Below are 19,053 nucleotides of genomic sequence, written 5' to 3'. Positions count from 1 at the left end.
CGCAGTGTTTTGGCCATCGCTGTTAGTACCGTAGCCTTAGAGTCGGCCTTTAGCACCGGAGGACGTGTATTGGATTCATTTTGGAGTTCATTAGCTCCTACCACTGTGGAGACTTTGATTTGCACGCAAAATTGGATTAAGGGAACTCTAATTTATGTTCCGGATGTTCTTGAGTATGAGGACGCCAACATCAAGGAGGGTGGTGATCAGCTTGGATATGGTATTTATTTTAATTTCATTTTCTAATTTCTTATTAATTAATTTATTTTCATTTAATTGGTATTCATTAATTTTATTTCAAAATTAATTGTTATAGTGATACATGAGACGGCCTCTATGGCTACCTCCGATGCAATATGACTTTGTATTGAACCCACCATTCTTATGGTTTGCACAATTTGTCCCTTATTTGTTTTTTGCATTTATAATTTTATATCATATTTTGGTATCTAATTATTTTGCTTGTATATTTTTTAGCTTTTATATTCTCAATATACATATGTCGAATAATAATAACCGATCTATGTTCATCTGCCTCATCTTCATCTCAAATTCCAATGGCTCAATCCCAATCTCATCTTGATTAATACTTTTAATATTTTGTATTGTAATTTTTTTAATTTTTGTTTCACTTTATAAATTTATAATTATAATTTTTTTTATTTTTAACTTCTTAATATTTCAGGTTTTATAACTTATTAACTTTTATGATTTTGATTTTCAGTCTCACAGCAGTTGACATAACTCACCACTTAGTGAACACACTGCCACAACACCATCCCAAATTGATCAAATTGAAAAGTTATGATTTTGTTAATTTACAATTAAGTGTAATGTTGCTATAATAGTTAATAGTATAATTCATTAATTTGTAATATTTAATATTTTTAGAGGAGTTTGTAATATTGTAATAGTTTATTAATTTTCTTAATTTGTATAATTGTAAATTGTAATAGCTTAGTGCCTTAGTGATGATTATTACTTAATTAGTTAATAGTTGAAACTTGATATATAGTTAATAGTTCTATTTATATATATATATATTTCTTTTTTTTTTATTTTTAAATATATTTATTTTTTTAGTTAAATTGGGCCCAAAGTGAAATTCTGAGCCCAAAGTAGCTCAAAATAGATTCTGGACTATTTAGGACACATATAACTGAGTTAGACCTAAGGCCCAATAAGGAGCGAGAGGGCGGACGAATAGAAGCCTACCCCCATATCCCGACGAGCAGACGGGGTACCCCACCCTCGCATAGACGAGGGCAGGGTACATGAAAAAAGTCCCCACCCCCGCCCATGCGGGGGTAGGGACATGGAAGGGGTGGGGCGGGTAGCACCCCTAACCCAAACGTAGCAATTCAAACGGTGCCTTACTTTGCCCCGTATCGATCTCACTCTCATGTGTTCTCTCTTGACGCGAAACCCTGACATGTGGTACTCTTCCAGAAAGTTTTAAATTATATAAAAAAAAAGTTATAAATAAACGAATTTTTTTAAAAAACAAAAATAAAATTATAATTAAAAATAAATAAAATAAAATAACAAACAAACAAACGATTTTTTTAAAAAAAATTAAAATAAAATTATAAAATTATTATATAGTGATTTCAGTTTATAGAATAATTTTTTAATGAGTTACATAATATTAAAATGTTATCATTTTCCTAAATGATATTAAAGTGTTAGGGTTAGAAATATTTCTGCATTTCTTCCCCTTCGGCTCTCCCTCGCTGTTTCAAGTCTCTCCATCGAAGAACAGTCTCTCTCTGCCTCTCGGTCTCTCAATCTGCTTCTTCTGTCACTTCTCCTCGGCTCCTTGTTCTGTTTCGTCTGCTTCCTCTTCGGCTGGTTCTTCATTGGCTGATGTCTGCTGCGGCTTCTCTGCGTTAGTAAATCTCTCTCTCTCTCTCTCTCTCTCTCTCTCTCGGCTTTTGGTGGTTATTTCTTTCGTTGTGTTTCCATTTTGTTGTTGACTCGCTGAATTCTTGGAAAAGTTTCTTGCCGATTTTTGTGGCTGATTTCTATTTTTGCTCTGTTTCGGAGGCCGCGGACGAAATTGGAGGATACCCATCAGCCCGTAGGGCGGGTGGGGATTTAGAATCCTCCAATATCGGGCGGTTATCAGCCTAGAGGCAAACAAACGATGATAAATCCCTTTGTTTCATTGTTGCTATGTAAGCAGATAATATGAATCGGTCCTGTCCGGGCTAGTATTGGGTTGCCGATCCACACGGTTCGTGCTCCAACCACCCAGGCCACCCAGGAAGAGTTGCCTCCTGTTCGGTAAGCTTTCTTCCTTTCTCATTTTTTGTCTCCTTTAGTTTTTCCTTCAGCTCACTCTCTCTCTTTCCCCCTCAATTGGTGAATATTGACCAAAATCTTCAGACAGTTAAGCTTGATTCATCCCTGATTTGACTTGAGGTCAGTACATCCTATATTTGGAACCCAAATTAATAAGAATTGTGTTTTACCAATTGTTCTCGGCTGAGTTTAAAATTTGAGAGGTAATCTAATATCCCAGTGAGAGAGGAAAGGAAAGATGACATTGGGGTGGTATGTAATGGTCAATGTACCATTTAAAAATTAAATATCTTATTAGCCATTTTGAACTAAAAAAGTTGCTTAAAAGCTAAAACTGTTAACTGTCTGTTTTGGTCATTACCTGCTTTTAAAGTACTTTTTATTTTGTTACCAAATGAGAGTAATTGTTTTAAAGCACTTCAGACGTGTGGTAATCAAATAAGAAACAACTTTTCAATAATAGAACTTTTTAATAATGCTCTAGACAAAAGCCCCTTAAACAAAAGCTCTATTTTCCACTGTAATCCAATGCGAAAATGTATTAAACATGTAAAAAGGCTAAAAACCTACTTTTTAAAAAGCTCAAAATTGAAGCTTTTGTTGAAAATCACTTCTAGAGATTATGTAAGATGCTGAAATTGGTTGGTAACAACTTTAAAAACACTCCAGATATATGTTTAACATGCAATGAATATCTTTTCAACAGTAAACATAGCATACTAAACATTTTTCACATTTTATTGGTTTATAAAATACTTAATATCATAGTGTTTCATTGTACCGGAATGAAAGACATGATGACATGTAACAGAAACATGTTAAACGTGTCAAACACTTATTTAATAAGGTCTCAAGCTCTTGTAAGACATAGTCTACTTCTGGCTCTCTTGCTCAGTGTCCACATCATCACCTAGGACATTAAATGGATAAAACACACAAAAAGCGACTTGATGACTTAGTAAATAGCACATCACGCTGTTTACATAACTTAAACTTAAACTTTTACCTTGGAAATGTTTATACATATTTACACTTATAGAGCATTCAACAGTAACATGGTATATGCGGTTTTCATAGAACATCTGGGAATAACCATGGCGATTCTAACATTGGTTAAACATATCTCATGGTCATGCATGAATGATTGAATGAATCTATGTATCTAGCATGTTCTATGTATGACGTTTTAATCTTGTCTTTCACTTACATCCATCAATCTTTCTTGTGTATTGGTACAACTGTCGTTGACCGCATCATAATATTAATTCATAACATATCTTTGGTGGACCACACCTTTACCTAAGTGTCTTTCAATGTGGTTTGCACTTCCACTCATAACATCATCGGCCATTCATTAAAGCTTAACTCATTGTTCTCATGGCTTTCTTCTTATCTTATCTTAATATGAGGGATGTGAGCATATTGACTTCATGATGTATGGCATGTCATGTTCATATGTATGGCATAGCACTAGCCATAATAACGTTTGTAAGCATGATTATCATAACATGGTATCCGTTTAAGACAATCAACGTGGTAAGCATAATATACATAATGGAATCCACAAGCAACATTATCTTAATCCTACCAAGATTCATTAAAAGGGGCTGGCCAGTGGAGATGGCGATACATAGCATAGGCAAACAACACTTTCCCAGCAAACAATATAATTACTTCGCCACATAAGAGTATGGTTGTGCCACTTGCATTTTCAAGCATAAACAGAACATAATCACACACGTAAGGGTGTGATCATGCTGCTTATATTTTTCAAGCATAAAAGACTTTAAATCACCATGTAAGGGTATGATCATAGGACTTACCTCTTGTGCTCAAGTGTATAATAAAAGCTCCTCCTTTGCAACCTCGGAAAGCACTTGTAATATTTACTACAATTTCTACCCCTATTGCTAGTATTTGAATCCTTCTATTCATGCTTTGTATATATGTACAGGTCTGATTTCTCTTCTTTAACGCTTGTGTTTTTAATGAAGCTTTTACAGAGAACACAGCACCTAGTCCATGTGGACTACATTCATAAAATATGGCTACTTTAAAATCTTGCTCCCAAATAATTCAATTTGTCAGTAGACTACTATAGGATATGATTAGAAACTATTTCAAGAAAAATACTTGCATTGTTATTGGGTGAACCTCTGTAGTTGTCAGTGACTGAAGGTTCAGTAAATGATGCCACGTGTTTTACAGTTTTTATACTTGTTAAAAAAAATCTAATGCTAGGAAAGTCCTTACATAGGTTTGTACAGCTGTATTCTATAGGGGAAGTTCAAGTGACAGCAGTCTGTCCACTTGAGTTTCTCTGAAGAAATTGGGTTGTTTTTGCACAACCTTGCCTTGGTTTTCTGTATGTAGGCATTAGAAACAAAGGAAATATGTTAGATTTCAGTAGTCATCAAAGATTTCGAAGGCCAAAGAGGCTGGTGACATGGTGAAGAGAGGATGCCGCAGGCTTCTTTTTTAACAAGGAACTTTGAGTAAAGAGCTGGGTGGGATTTTTTTCTGGAAGTCTTTTAGGGCAGGGGTGTAAAAGGCTGAGAGGCTGATGTAAACTGTTTTCCTGGGGTTTATGGAAACAGAACCCTAAGGGAGAAGGGGTGGCAGCTAATGCCTTGCCTGGTGGTTTCCATGTTTCATTGAAGGTAAGTTTCCCATTTTATTACAGAAAGTCTCAGTGAAGGTTAGAGCTACAAGGGGGCGACAGGTGTTGGCATTTTTACTGATTTTCTTCTCTGGCAGCTTCCTACAGTTTGCTAGGAAATTAAGGCAAGATCTTGGGCACTAGCTGGGTGACTGTTGGGCTTTATTTTGGTGCTGGTCAGGAGGTTTACAAAGCCTATTTGCGAAGTTTGTAATCTTGTAATTTCCTAACTTGAAGGAACCGGGAAAGTGGATAACTTGGGCACCAAGTTGGCGCCCAAACCAGGATTTCTCAGGCTGACAGCATACTTTCCAAGCTTCTTAGGAAGTTTCCTACGCTTGAATGCATGCAGAAAGTTCCCTATTATGGTTTGAGTGCTTCCGCCAAGGCTATATTTTTTTTAATGGCACAGGTCCTTAGTAAGGAGTTTTCCGCAAATTCACCTCAGGTAATTTAAAGGGAAGTTCCCCCAGTCTGATAGTCCCTAGAAATTGTTTACACCCAAGAGGATTGGTCAAACCTTCAAGATTCTGGTTTCCTTATTGGCTGGACAACTATTTTCCTAGATCTTTCCAGGTTGTTCCTCTTCCCTGGGTGATGTTAGCGACTTCCGTATTTGGTTTTGGGTGTTGGCAGCCTCCTTGGATATGACTCTTTAGGGTTTTTCTCCCAGGCCAACACAGCTGTGACAGCTGTTAAATTCTCTTCAACTTCTGCCATAAAAGGAAGATCTTTCCTGAATTCATCCTAAAATCTCAGTAGCCTCTTAATGGGGAATTTCTTAATTATTGCAGCTCTAATTCTCAAATATCCTCATTTTATTCCCGTGTTGGCAGGAAAAAAGGGTGTGATTTTCTGTGGCTTTGTCAAGTCAATGCAGCCATGAAAGATTAGGAAACTTCTTAGTGTTGCATTAGGCACGCTTTCTACATTCCTTAATTTGACTGTTACTACAAGAAAACGAAAGTTTTCAACGTGAAACAATTCAAATCAGCTATCAAAGTTCACAAATTTGCAATACAATAAATACATAAACACAAAAGAGTAATGCTAGATACACTCGTGGATTGTTCAAGCACTGCGTACTCCTTTTGAAAAGAGTGGAGTCCCCTACACAGATGATATGAAATGAGAAATCTATGAATAGTAGTGAGATGTTTAAGTTAAGATGAGATGAGTTGGTTTCTGAAGGTGTATGTTTGGATATAACAATGAGATGAGATGATTGTAACTTTTTTTGGGGATTTGATAGTGGTGGGTCCCAACAATTATTGGAAAGTGATTGTAATGATTGAGTATTATTTATGAATATATTTTTAATTAACTAGTACAAATTATTAAATAAAATGAAAATCAACTTATTTAAATCCCAGAAGCTTGGCACGGGATGAGAGAGGAAGAAAGGCTTACCAGGAGAGAAGAAAGCTTGGCAAGAGGGCTGTTGATTTTGTTAGTGCCCAGAGTCTTTATGGTTAATCAATTTACTGTACTCGAATAAGTTGAGATATGGATAAGATGGGTTGAGATGTTGTAAAATGCCCCTATGGATGTTGAAATTGTTCCTTTGTACGAATCAAAGTGAGATTGCTTGTGTTTCATTTGGCAAACCAAACCAGCCCTCATTTTTTTTTTTTTTTGTTTTGTTATGGTAACGTTCTTTTAGAATTACGTATAACATCCCTTTATGACTTTCCCATGCTGGCCTTGGGTCAATAGTGGGCTCCAGAACATTATTGCCATTGCTAGCATTGGCCCAAGCCCAAAAATGGAAAATAATGGACTATCCTTTTAAAATAACATTTTTTAGATGCTCGGTATAAAAGATTTCATAAATTTAACAATCAGTTTAGAGTCCTTAACAAAATAACTTAATAACTGAAAGCATAAAACCAAACATCGCCATGACCTGCCTAGATGAGTGTAACACCCCATTCCCCTAGGATAGAGATGTTACTAACATCCATGACATAATGCCCGGTAAAGAGATTCATATCCTGAAATACCTCATTTATTGAAAAGCATTAAAATGTTAAAACTGAATTGAACATAATTGTCTCGAAAACTGAACATAAAGTAAAAGAACATAAACTAATCCTATGAATGACATAAAAGAGATCTAATTCTTGTGTGAATATCACTTATTCCTTCCTAATTCTTTGTACTAAATCTACTCCTGGCCATCCAGCTCTGCATCATCATAATCTCCATCTATGAGAATTAAACATAGAAGAAAACAGGAAGACAAACAAAAATGAGTCGAATACTCAGTAAGTAGCACATCATACTGTAAAATATAATTTGGCCTAGCATGGACTTAATTTCTGAAAACTCTTCACAACATACATACAGCATCACAGATTCACAATCATACACGTAAGATAACTTTCTGAAAACTTTACATACATATATCGTCACAGATTCATATAGCATTTGTATTCATCATTAACATAAGCGGAAGTATATATAATCATGGCAAACATGTAACGTGAATGCATAATATCTTGTTTATCTTGTCTTAACATGGAGTGAAACACGCTTGAGTTCGTATTTCACTTGACTGGCGTTACATAGCGTGAAAATTTATCTTGCATAACATGGAATGAAACATGCTTGAGTCCGTGTTTCACTTATCTTGCATAACATGGAGTGAAACACACTTGGGTCCGTGTTTCACTTAACTTGCATAACATGGAGGGAAACACGCTTGGGTCCGTGTTTCACTTAACTTGTAGTTAATCACGCTTGAGTCCATGAAAACGTAACATTTCTTATCTTTCTTAATGCACAAGAATTTATTAGGCTTCATGAACATTTCTAACATGGCATATTCTTGTACATGACATAGCATAACATGACATAATATGGCATATTCTTGCACATTGCATAGCATAGCATAGCATGACATATTCTTGTACATGGCGTAGCATAGCATGGCATATTCTTGTACATGGTATAGCATGACATAGCATAACATGGCATTTTCTTATACATGGCATAGCATAACAGGACATGACATAACATGCTCTGAACGTTTTATGACATTCCATGGTATACATGATCTAAGTACTACATGAACATGGCATACATGATCTAAGTGCTACATGAACATGGCATACATAATCTAAGTATTACATGGACATGGCTACTCCTTTACATGGCATACTTGACTTGATTACAACATGAGCATCTCATGGCTTTCATATGATTTTAGTAACATTCAATTAATCGAACAACCAATTCATTCATTCAAGCATAATCTCATATTTCATCAAAGATCGTAAAGGGAATCTAACCTTGACTTGCCTCTTAGCGTAGCATAGTTAACCATCATAAGCACATCATACTTTCATACATAACAACAATATTCATAGTACACATGCATTTATACGATCATACTATTTACCTCTTAGCGTTGCTTCCTGATTTTCAACTTATAGCGCGTTACCTATATGAGGTACTATACGTTACTAATGTCCTAGAAAAGCGTGTCGTAATACTCCAAGTAATTAAATATGTATAATGGAACTTAACTAAAATAATAGGCTTCATAGCAAACTCTAAAAAACATACTTTAAAATCCCTCAAATACTTTTTATAAAATTTGCGTCTATGGGCTCATAATTATTCAAATAGATAAAGCCCATGGAAGAGCAATGTTTTTCTGAAAATATAACCAGTCCAATAAAATTACTAAAACAGTATAATAAAATTAAGCCCAATTAAAAATACAAGACTATTTAAAGTAAGCCCAACACTCTGTTTGTTTTACGAATAGACTTAGCCATATGGCCTTAGGGCCGAAGGGCGGGACACAAATTGATTCCACGGAAATTAAAACATGCTGGACAATAGAGGGATGGTTGTGCGAAAACGAGGGACTCACCGAGAGAGGGACTGAGTGCGACGGCGGTTTAGGGTGGCTGATCGTGACGTCGGTGCAACTGGAAGGTCCCTATGGTGGTACGACACCGAGAGAGGGAAAAAGGAAGAGAGTTTTAGAGAGGTGGAATTGAAAACTCAAATAACCGAGAGGGAGGAAGGTGGCGTGCGACGACATGGGCTTACCTGAGGGAGTGGATGAGACGAGAATAGGTTGGCCGGCGTTTTCTGTGGTGGTGGTCCTTCGAGATGGATGTTGGTTGCCGGGAGGGAGGCTGCATGGTGCTTGCGGGAGTGGGTTTCTTTCTCTACGTGAAAGTCTTTTCTCCAGGGATTTTTTTGTGTATAATTCAGAGGCCTTGTGGGTTTCTTATAGGCGACGGGAGGGAAGCAACGTGAATCTTTAGGAGATTGTCTATAATTTGAAATTGCCTAAACTTTAGGAACATTTTCCTACGAGGAGTCAGATTCTGAGAGGATTTTGAAAAGTTTGAGTTGGAGTTAGTCTTGAACTAGGAACCAAATCTAATATGGGAACCTAATGGATAAACCATACGAAGGTTCTGATAGGGAAGGAATCACTAATTTAATCTATTTGTTAGCATATTTCCTAAAATGATAATAAAAATAATAAAGACAATAGAAATAAATAATAAATAAATAAATAAAAATATAAAATTCTAGTTTCAAGCCCTAAATTTGAACCCATATGTTACAATGAGAGACCTCAATAAGCAACATATCATATTGCAAACATAATATAAACATCAGTTTTCTTTGAAAAGCATGCATACTCTTACATATAGAACTAAACGTGTACATGAATTGTGCATAATGCCTTAACTTGTCTTTCACTTTTCTTATTGGCCGATACCCATTGTGCATAATGTCTTAACTTGCCGTACACTTTACTTATTTGCCGGTATCCACTATTGTCTCTCGTGAGTTAGGGTTAGGGGTCTTGATAATTTTGATTCCAACCGTAGCCATGGGTTAGGAATCCATACGAGGATGACACCCTTAGGTGCACTACCAGTGTCTATCCTAGCAATGCAATATACCCTTACCTTATGGTACCATCATACTTATCACCATCATACTTATCATAACATAGGCCTTACATATCTTTTTTTTTATAAGTAATAATATTATATATATATATATCAATAGGAGTTACCAAGTACACTGGACGTACAAGAAAACACCTAGCCCATAAAAGAGATGCCCTAATGACCCAAAAAGCCCATGAAACCTACCCAAAATACACCAAGCCCAAATTGGAATGTTACACACCTCCCCAACCCCAGTCCATTTTTTTCCATAAAACTAATCCTCTACCCAAACATCCCACTACGAGATTGTCTTCACAATGCCCTCCCTTTAGTCTTCCCTTGACTTGAGCTACCTCCCTTAGCATCTTAGTTGATTGCCCATGAAAGACGTTTTAACTCCCTACTTTTCTTAAAATGTGATTTGGTTTCAAGCGCGACTCACCTCAATTGCAGTGAGTAGAGCTTTAAATTGGTCTTCATATTCTCCTTGTTCTCCATATGAAAGCCCAGGATTTGCTACCTCAATTGTAGTGAGTAGAGTTTTAAATTGGTCTTCATATTCTCCTTGTTCTCCATATGAAAGCCCCAAGATTTGCTGAAGCCTGTTAACTTTATTCAGAACCCAATCTGATGGTGAACCGCTATATCGTTTAACGGAGGAAGAGAAACCAGGGGAACAACATTATCCCCAGCCACAGTATCCAACTGCACTCCTGATTCTAAGCCTTCCCCCACACGAGGCACCAACGGCAAACCGCTAGTTTCCTTCTTGCCATATGGTTGCTCGACAGCTATATGGTTGTTGTCATATAGCGTATGCATACATTCGTTCATGATCACACTTGCATACTTTATTGTCATAATTGGACTTATCATACCTTATCATGATGCATGAAAACCACATAAAAATTATGGCGCGTCAAAACATATCGTGATGCATGTACAAATGCAAAATAACATAAATCGTATGCATAAAAATCATGGCATTTACGATTTATCATGACACTCAAAATCACTGTCATCATGACTTATCATAACAAAGGGCCATACATACATAATACTCTAAAAGAATGTTCTCGTTTACCGTACGATATACATACGGTATACATAAAGGTATGATCGTGCTACGTACCTCATATCATTGATCTAATGATTCAGGTGCATAATCAATTACCTATAAAAATAGGATGTAACTTTACTTCAATTTCTAATCACCATATCATCATATTAAAGACTTAAACTTAACACCATAGATCTCCATTTAATACAAAAATTATCATCACACCTAAATAAGGAACACACTAACCCATTGGGGAAGATCCTCACTCTAGACAATATAAGGAAACACTAAGCCACTGTTAATCGTTTCTTTGCTAGAATGGGGGTTAGCTTTGGTGATGCTATGAAGGGTGATTGAATTTTTAGCAAATTGGAGAGGCCTACATGGGAATTCTAAATTGCAAAAATTTGGAAAATGGTTCCGATTTTTCTATAGTGGTGCCTTTGAGAGAAGAATGACAGATGTTTTGAAGATCATGAGTAGTCAATAGGCGAGCTTAGAATTTTTTTCTATAATATTTCGTTCAATTGGTGGATTATAATAAAATGGCTTGAATATTCATGACTTTCTTGTATCACTAGACAATCATATATAGGTGTTGTTCTTGTATATGTCCCATGTACTTGGGTTATGCTTATTTGTGATGCCTCCAGATTTCGCTTGGGATCGGACGGACATCTGAAACGTCGGCATATGCAACACAAGGTTACTTGTCTCCGTTCATGACAGATAAAGATGTAATGTTCCTAACATGCATCTAGCAGTATGCAATATTCGCAACGGATAATTTTTTTTTTTTTAGCAAAACTATGTACCAAACTAATAATATTCCAAATACTTAAAACATGATCCATACATATTGAAAGGATAAACATCTATGATTATAGTACGGGTCTCAGAAGACTAATCTCAAAAGCATGGGAGACTGAGCTCCATAATTACATCACCAAAAATATAATTATTGGGCTAGCTCGTCGAACAACTCACGTAACTCAACCAACGATACTATAATACTGTCCAAAAATCTAACTAAGGGGACCACAAGCTCCGCGTCGCTTTGGCATCACCTAATCAAGCTCCTTTAATCTGCCAAGCTTTGTTCTCTCTCCTCAACCTGACACATCTCCTACCATTCAGGGGAAATGGTAGTTGGGACTAATTACAAATCTCACCAAGTTAATAGAGAACTTCCACACAGCTTAATGATGCATGCATGGAAGTAAAGGCATGAATGCATAATCAATAGCATATGGAAGTGATTTAAACACAATGCTAGACATCAGATCAAATAGGATTTGGAGGCCAACATTAGGGTTTGGGGAAATCGTTTAGGATTTTGGTTTCAACCAAGCTTTTGGGATTTTAATTGGATTCCAACCATTTAGGGTTTCACTAGGGTTGAAACCCTTTTTGGGTTGGTACAATTTGGATGGTTGGATGGAATAGGGTGTTGTTTAGGTGGCATAATCTCATACCTTGATTTCCTTCACAATTTATCTCATGGTTCCTCTTGGTGCCAAGAGTCCAATACTATTCGCCAAGTGTGACTAAGATCTTGTCAAGTGTCCAAACAAAATTTCTCTAACCTAATTTGGACATTCCACATTATGATTTTGAAAACATTGCACTTAGTGCTACTATTGAGGTTACTATTCACTCCGGAAAAGTGAAAAATAAACTTTACATTGAAAAATCCTAAACATACACATTAAATTAAATGTGCAATTCGTTTATCGAGACTCAACCCCGAAGTGCTTCAAAATAAACAAAACGCATTTTCGAAGAAGCGTTTTGTTCAAATATTGAAAATCAGATTATTGCACTATAAAATCCTAAATAATCAACTGAGTTTAAAGGCGCAGACCATATTGCATTCTAACACCTAACTATCTCAAATGAATAAAATCGTACACCTAACACCATAATGAGTGGTAACACTGACTGTGCTGATAGACTAAAACATACGCGATTGGTCGATTCATGAAAACTTATGAAATTTTTACGAGATTCCTAAAGCCTATAGAAATTCCACCATTGAATTTGTAGCGGGTTGTTACACTATTTCTCTCATCACTAAAATTCTTATTTACCATTTAAAAAAAAAAAAGGATTTTCCCAAGGTTGTTTATATTTCTATATTCTGGTCATAGGAAATTTGACAGAAAGATTTTCACAAGCATTGTCTCTTTCCAAAAGATACTATATTTAAGTAATTATCTCTCGAAACAAATTAAAAGGTGCTTAGATTCTAAAACAGTAAAATGAGCTCTCCTCAAGTTGCACAGTGAATGAAGCTTGAAATGTCTTCTTAAATTGAAATAAGTATACGATAAATCTACAAAGCATTATGCTTGAAACAAAGGTTTCTCGATACTCATTAACAAAACAATGGTTATTCAATTAAAGGTTGGCAAAGTAGTCATGCTATGAACTGATATTTCATCACATGCACGGCTTGAAGTTTTCAAATGGTGAAACAATGGATCATAGCTAAGCTACCCCTCCCTGGATCAAAGTTTTAAGTGTAGTCACCATTTGTAAGCTAAATGATAATAAACCATTTTTTAAGTGTAGAAGAAGAGTATTGAGATAGCTTATAATGATTGTGAAGCTTTAAGGAAGTTTTTAAGTGTAGTCACCATTTGTAAGCTAAATGATAATAAACCATTTTTTAAGCATAGAAGAAGAGTATTGAGATAGCTTGTAATGATTGTGAAGCTTTAAGGAAGACAATTAGTGTAAAACCCAAAAAAGAAAAAAACAAGTAGTGCAAAGCGCATTGTTTTGATTAGAATTATTTTTTTTCCCCTTTCCCCAGCCCGTACCCTAATTTCCCCTCCCCCCCCCCCCCTTCCTGCGTAGACATCCCCAAGCCCCCTGCCTGTGAGCAACAGTTGCCTCGATCACACGCACGTGGGTGTCACCTTCGAACACTACCCAAAGCCTCTCCCTCTCCCTCTCCAATCTCCGTTCATTCCATCCTTCAGCCGCCACCCACGCCGGTCGCCACTCCTCAATGCCGAACCCTCTCGGTGAGCAACAGTTGCTCTTGGTGGCGCGGCAGTGTCAATTGGCTCGAGATGCAAGAGCGGCAATACCACTCTTGCCGAATGCTCCTAGGCAGCACCACCTCAGTCTCAGATTTAACAAATTTACTGCAACAAGTTCGTATACGGTAACCTCGAATGTTAGCCTTGTAATCACTCTTTAATTTATGTGAATTGTGCGATTTGTGCATATGGGAAGATGGGTGTTCTAAATATGCAAGGATTGGTGAGCATGTTTGTAATACTGAATTTGTAACAGAGTTAAAACGAATGTTAAAGAAGTTGGATGGAATAGGGGCGAAGTTTTGGGCTTTTAGCTCGGTTCATTATAAACCCAAGGCACCATGTGTGACTGTTTTGATTTGGAGAGAGGGGGGGGGGGGGGGGCTGTTTGGTAGACATATTGGGAGGAAGTGTGGGTTGATTGTATGATTGACATGTCGGAGGTAAGTTTGTTTGACTTCAAAGTTTGGAATGTTGATTTGACGTGGGTGCGATGAAGGGTTAAGGGAACCCAAGGAGGTTGGATTAATCTATCTGTGTGGTGTGTAGAAGTGTACTTGGGCTTTTATAATCCAAAGCATCAAGATGGACTATTTTGTTATGGGTTGTTTACAGGCGCACTTGGACTTTTAGTTTCGAGTTTTACAATGTTGTTAGTTGGTTGGTTTTGTACAAGTTATTAATATGTTAGCAATACCTTTTTGGATTAGGTTGCGTTTTTGCTCCGGCTCGGGTTCTAGTCTTAGATAGTACTTTGCAAAAGCCAGGTACGTGGTGTTTCTGATTTTGCTATAAATTGACTAAGGTTAACTTTGTAGAAACCCTACATGTTTTGTTATAAAAACGGCCTCAGTGATTTTTCGCACTAGTCTCTATTTCTGAACTTTAAAATCTAACATTTTATCATGACTGGTATATTAGACATGAGTAGATTTTTGCACGATGATTTTCTCCAGCATAAACTGTGAATATGAAATTCTAAAATACTTGTCCGATTATATGATATTATTTGATCAGTATACTATTTCTATTATTGCATTGCATTTGATTTTATCTGATGTCTGACCTTGCCACGAGTGTAAATGGTGACCTCCAATGTCTGACCTTGCCACGGGTGTAAAAATTGTGGCCTATGATTTCTAAGTGCAATCGCTTTGCTCACTTAGTGATTTATGTTTTGCTTGGTTATCCACAAAATGCACAACCCTACCACTGGGGTAAACATGGCCTATGTTCTAGCTATGATGTTGTTCAGTATCCTTGCGCTGAAGGTAGTATTACATATGCATATAATGATCACTGAAACGATATGTTTCTAGTAATATTTCAACCATTTTGATAAATGTCGATCTTATGCATTTTATAAATGGCTTATGTTTACATACTAGTATAGGATCGCTGCTTACTGAGTTGTTGATAAACTCACCCCTTATCTCTAATATTTTTCAGATGCCTCTGAGGTGCCAGTTGAAGACCAGGAATAGGAAGTATGTGTGGGACTAGTTGAGTGTAGCGGAATAAGTGCTTGAGGTGCACAAGTGGTTACCCGTTTTGAATAAGTGCAAAAGGGTACAAGTGACCATTGGATTAATTAGTGAATTATTTAATTATTCTCTATGTTAGTATTATGAGTTAATAGTGCATTATTTGAGACTTGTGGAGTTTCTTTTATTGATTAAGATTGTCTTTAGAGTACAGTATGGATGATGTGTTGCGATTTTTAGAGGCAGGAATTAACTCCCTAACCCTCCGGGTACTGGGTGTTACAATTAGAAACTCTTTCCTTCATTTTCCAGTTGATAAACTATAAACAGTTTCAAGATAGCATTTGGTGGAAAATTTTGCAATTTAAAATTTAGAAAACTATGACCCTTTCCTTGGGTCTTGCAATATATACGGGAAAAGTAAGGAAGATTTTTTTTTTTTTTCCATTTTCTGTCCCTGGTAATTACTTTTCTGTTTTGGAGTGATAAGGTCTGCCTTTAAAACAGGTGCCCAGTTATATGCATTGTAATTTTTATCATTGCATTTTCAGATAACATACATTGAAATGAGTTTCAGGATGTTGCACTTGATTTAATTCGCGAATCCAATGTTTCCATTTTTGCCTCGTTTATCAACAGTTTCTGTCTCTGGTACTGATGGAACTGGCAGTGATGGACCCCTATGCGGCCAGTGCTGGACCAATTGATAGTTCAGTACTCTATGATCAGGAGAAACATGTTTCATCAGCAGTTTGGGAAGGGCAGGTACATATTACCATCACATATGCCTCAATGAACTTTTATCTTACCTGTGTTTTCGTCAGAGAAATATTTTCAGCAGTAATACTTGTGTGTAATGATGCTTCATTATTGCATCAACAGGAGCGTGGTGCACTTCGGTGTCACGAACACACTTCAAAACTTGATCAGTGGACACTTACAGTAAAACAGATCGAGTTGGTAGAGAAGGCTGGATTTGGCTTCTTGAGATTGATTCCAGCAGTTAGTCTAGACAACCCACTTATCTCTGCACTAGTTGAGAGGTGGAGGAGAGAAACCAATACCTTTCACTTGAATGTCGGAGAAATGACTGTAACCCTTAAAGATGTTGCGCTCTTGCTTGGCCTTGCAATTGATGGAGAACCTGTAATAGGCATAACATATACCACATGCAGCTCAGTTTGTGAGAAGTACCTTGGGAGAGCTCCAGAGTCCATTTACACGAGTGGTGGAATGGTGAAACTAAGTTGGTTGAAAGAGTTCTTTTCTCGATGTCCTGAAGATGCGCCAATTGAAGTGATTGAACAGCATACACGTGCTTACCTTCTATATCTTGTAGGCAGCACAATATTTTCCACCACCACTGGGAATAAAGTCCCCGTCATGTATCTTCAATTGTTTGAGAATTTTGATCACTGTGGAAATTATGCGTGGGGAGCAGCAGCATTGGGATTCCTGTACAGGGCCCTTGGGAATGCCTCTCTTAGATCTCAAAGTACCATCAGTGGCTGTTTGACACTACTACAGGTTATTCATGTGCATATTCTTTATTCTTTTGAACCTTCTTCATTGGTGTCTTTCGACTTTTTGTCAATATTCTACCTTTTCTTAATGTACAGTGTTGGAGCTACTTCCACCTGAATGTTGGGCGACCAAAGCTCAATCACGATCCAATGCATGATTGTTTTCCATTTGTACTTAGGTGGAAAGGAAAACAGACTGGCCCAACCGCAAACCGTGATGTAGTATTTTACCGTAAGGCCTTGGATTCCCTAAAACCTTGTGATGTAAGTTTCTTTTACTTTTCACACATGTTTTTCAGTTTTATGCTCTTATTGCAAATCAAAGAAATGCCATGCAATTGGAATGGTTGGTGTGTAGGTGGAGTGGCTTCCTTACAGAAATATGGATAGTATGGTAATTCCAGAAGATATTAAAAGTACTCTAATTCTTGGGAGGTCCAAGACAATGTTGATATGCTTTGACAAGGCAGAAAGACATCTCCCAAATCGATGTCTAAGGCAATATGGCATGCTTCAATCAATCCCGGAGGATGTGCAGCGATGGGAGAGAAAGAGTCGTGGCGTTGATGGTGGGGTTGACTTGTCAGGGAAAATGGAATCAGAGCTTAACGAATGGTTGGACCGAAGACTCCATATTGTGGAAGGTGATGATGTCGCAGACGAGAGCATGTACATGCAGTGGTATCTGAGAATTACTCGTAAATTTGTAGGGAGGCCTATTTCTCTTTCATCCGAGTTCCAAAGAACAGTAAGTCTCTGCTGCCTTGTTTACTTTATGTTTGGTAGCAATTGTAAATAAATTTTGTATTTTTAAATTATTGTTTGGAAACATTTTTGCAGAATGCTGGTTTGAGGGATATTGCACACATAGCAGATACATTCTCGACAAAAGGTTTGGATCCCCAACAAATTGAATCAATTTCGAGGATTAGGTGTATTGCACATGAGTGTCTTAGGGACCAAGTTGGAGGTCCAGTCATGGTTTCAGTAAGCCCGGAAACTGAACTTGGGAAAAGGGTAAGAGGAAAGGAGAGGGTGAGAAGGAAGGCTAGTGGAAAACGTTTCCGGAAGGACGATCAAGTGCAGTACAATGAAGCTAGCGATGATGATCAATCTCAATTTGGTGGTGCTGGCATTGTGGGTGATCAACTACAATTTCACCATGCCGGTAGAGAGGTGGATCATTTGCAGATATGTCCTATACATAGCGAAGAGATGCCTTTGCAGATAATTCATGCTGCAGATGAGGGTGAGAATGCACAGCTTTGCAATGCAGATACTGAGGTTCAACATTTAGAGGTAAGTCATACAGCTGGCAAGGAAGAAAATGCAGAGATGGGACATGCAGTGGGAGAGGAAGAAAATACAGAGCTAAGCCATGGAGCTGGTAAGGAAGAGAAAGCAGAGATAAACCATGCAGCTGATAAGGTTGATGACAAACAGCTTCCCAAAACACCCAAGGAGGTCGATGACTCACAGTATGGGGTAAATGGCTCTCAGCTTTCAGATGCTATTAAAGAGATTGTTGATTCACAACTTCCTGATATAACTAACCAGGTTATTGAAGAACAGTATTCTGTTGCGACCAATGAGGTAGGTGATGCAACAGATGAGGTTATTCAATCACAGCATTCTTTTGCAACTAATGAGGTTGGTGATGCGACCAAGGAGGTTATAGAACCAGGGCTTCCAGTTGCAACGAATGAGGTAAATGATTCACAGCTTTTGCATGATAGTAGTGAGAGTGATCCACATACTGCTAAAGAAGAATTAGATGTTATTCCACCGTCATCTCTCGAAACTTGTGATGATATTGCACAGAAGGGTACCTGTAGCGTTGTAGTATAAAATTATGAACTTTACCATGTGATTTTGTAGAGGTATTTATGTCTCAATTACTCCAATAGGTGTCTATTATATAATGTGCTCCTTATAAATACTCTCGTAACTTGGGCACTATTGCCTTCTCATCAATCTAAGATTCCAAATTTTATAATGATGTGCAGCCCAACACTCTCCATGACAATTTGTCTTACTCTTTT

General features: G+C 37.2%; 1 protein-coding gene and 1 pseudogene across 4 annotated transcripts; both read left to right on the top strand.

Moving 5' to 3' along the window:
* The first annotated feature begins 1,658 nt into the window (after positions 1 to 1,658).
* On the top strand, positions 1,659 to 19,010 carry LOC121251872 (protein MAIN-LIKE 2-like). Of its 4 annotated transcripts, none has more exons than XM_041151263.1 (8): positions 1,659 to 1,892; positions 2,186 to 2,286; positions 15,454 to 15,573; positions 16,128 to 16,253; positions 16,371 to 17,015; positions 17,108 to 17,275; positions 17,370 to 17,759; positions 17,852 to 19,010. In XM_041151263.1, the coding sequence occupies exons 4-8, from the start codon at positions 16,146 to 16,148 to the stop codon at positions 18,857 to 18,859; spliced, it is 2,319 nt and encodes a 772-aa protein (XP_041007197.1). In that variant the 5' UTR covers positions 1,659 to 1,892; positions 2,186 to 2,286; positions 15,454 to 15,573; positions 16,128 to 16,145; the 3' UTR covers positions 18,860 to 19,010. The 4 variants fall into 4 exon arrangements, with proteins under 4 accessions (XP_041007197.1, XP_041007196.1, XP_041007198.1 ...); XM_041151262.1 differs by having other exon boundaries at positions 1,684 to 1,888; positions 15,454 to 15,534; XM_041151264.1 differs by having other exon boundaries at positions 1,684 to 1,888.
* On the top strand, positions 4,414 to 4,505 carry LOC121253741 (annotated as a pseudogene).
* Positions 19,011 to 19,053: the final 43 nt, after the last annotated feature.

This window comes from Juglans microcarpa x Juglans regia, chromosome 2S, assembly GCF_004785595.1.
Source record: "Juglans microcarpa x Juglans regia isolate MS1-56 chromosome 2S, Jm3101_v1.0, whole genome shotgun sequence".
NCBI classification, from domain to species: Eukaryota; Viridiplantae; Streptophyta; class Magnoliopsida; order Fagales; family Juglandaceae; genus Juglans; species Juglans microcarpa x Juglans regia.
This window is presented reverse-complemented; position numbering and strand designations above follow the sequence as displayed.

Excerpts from the sequence above, each read along its gene's own strand:
- LOC121251872 (XM_041151263.1), top strand. The coding sequence starts at position 16,146 with ATGGAACTGGCAGTGATGGACCCCTATGCGGCCAGTGCTGGACCAATT. Across the intron at positions 17,016-17,107 it reads GCTGTTTGACACTACTACAG|TGTTGGAGCTACTTCCACCT; the intron begins GTTATTCATGTG and ends CTTAATGTACAG. Across the intron at positions 17,276-17,369 it reads ATTCCCTAAAACCTTGTGAT|GTGGAGTGGCTTCCTTACAG; the intron begins GTAAGTTTCTTT and ends GTTGGTGTGTAG.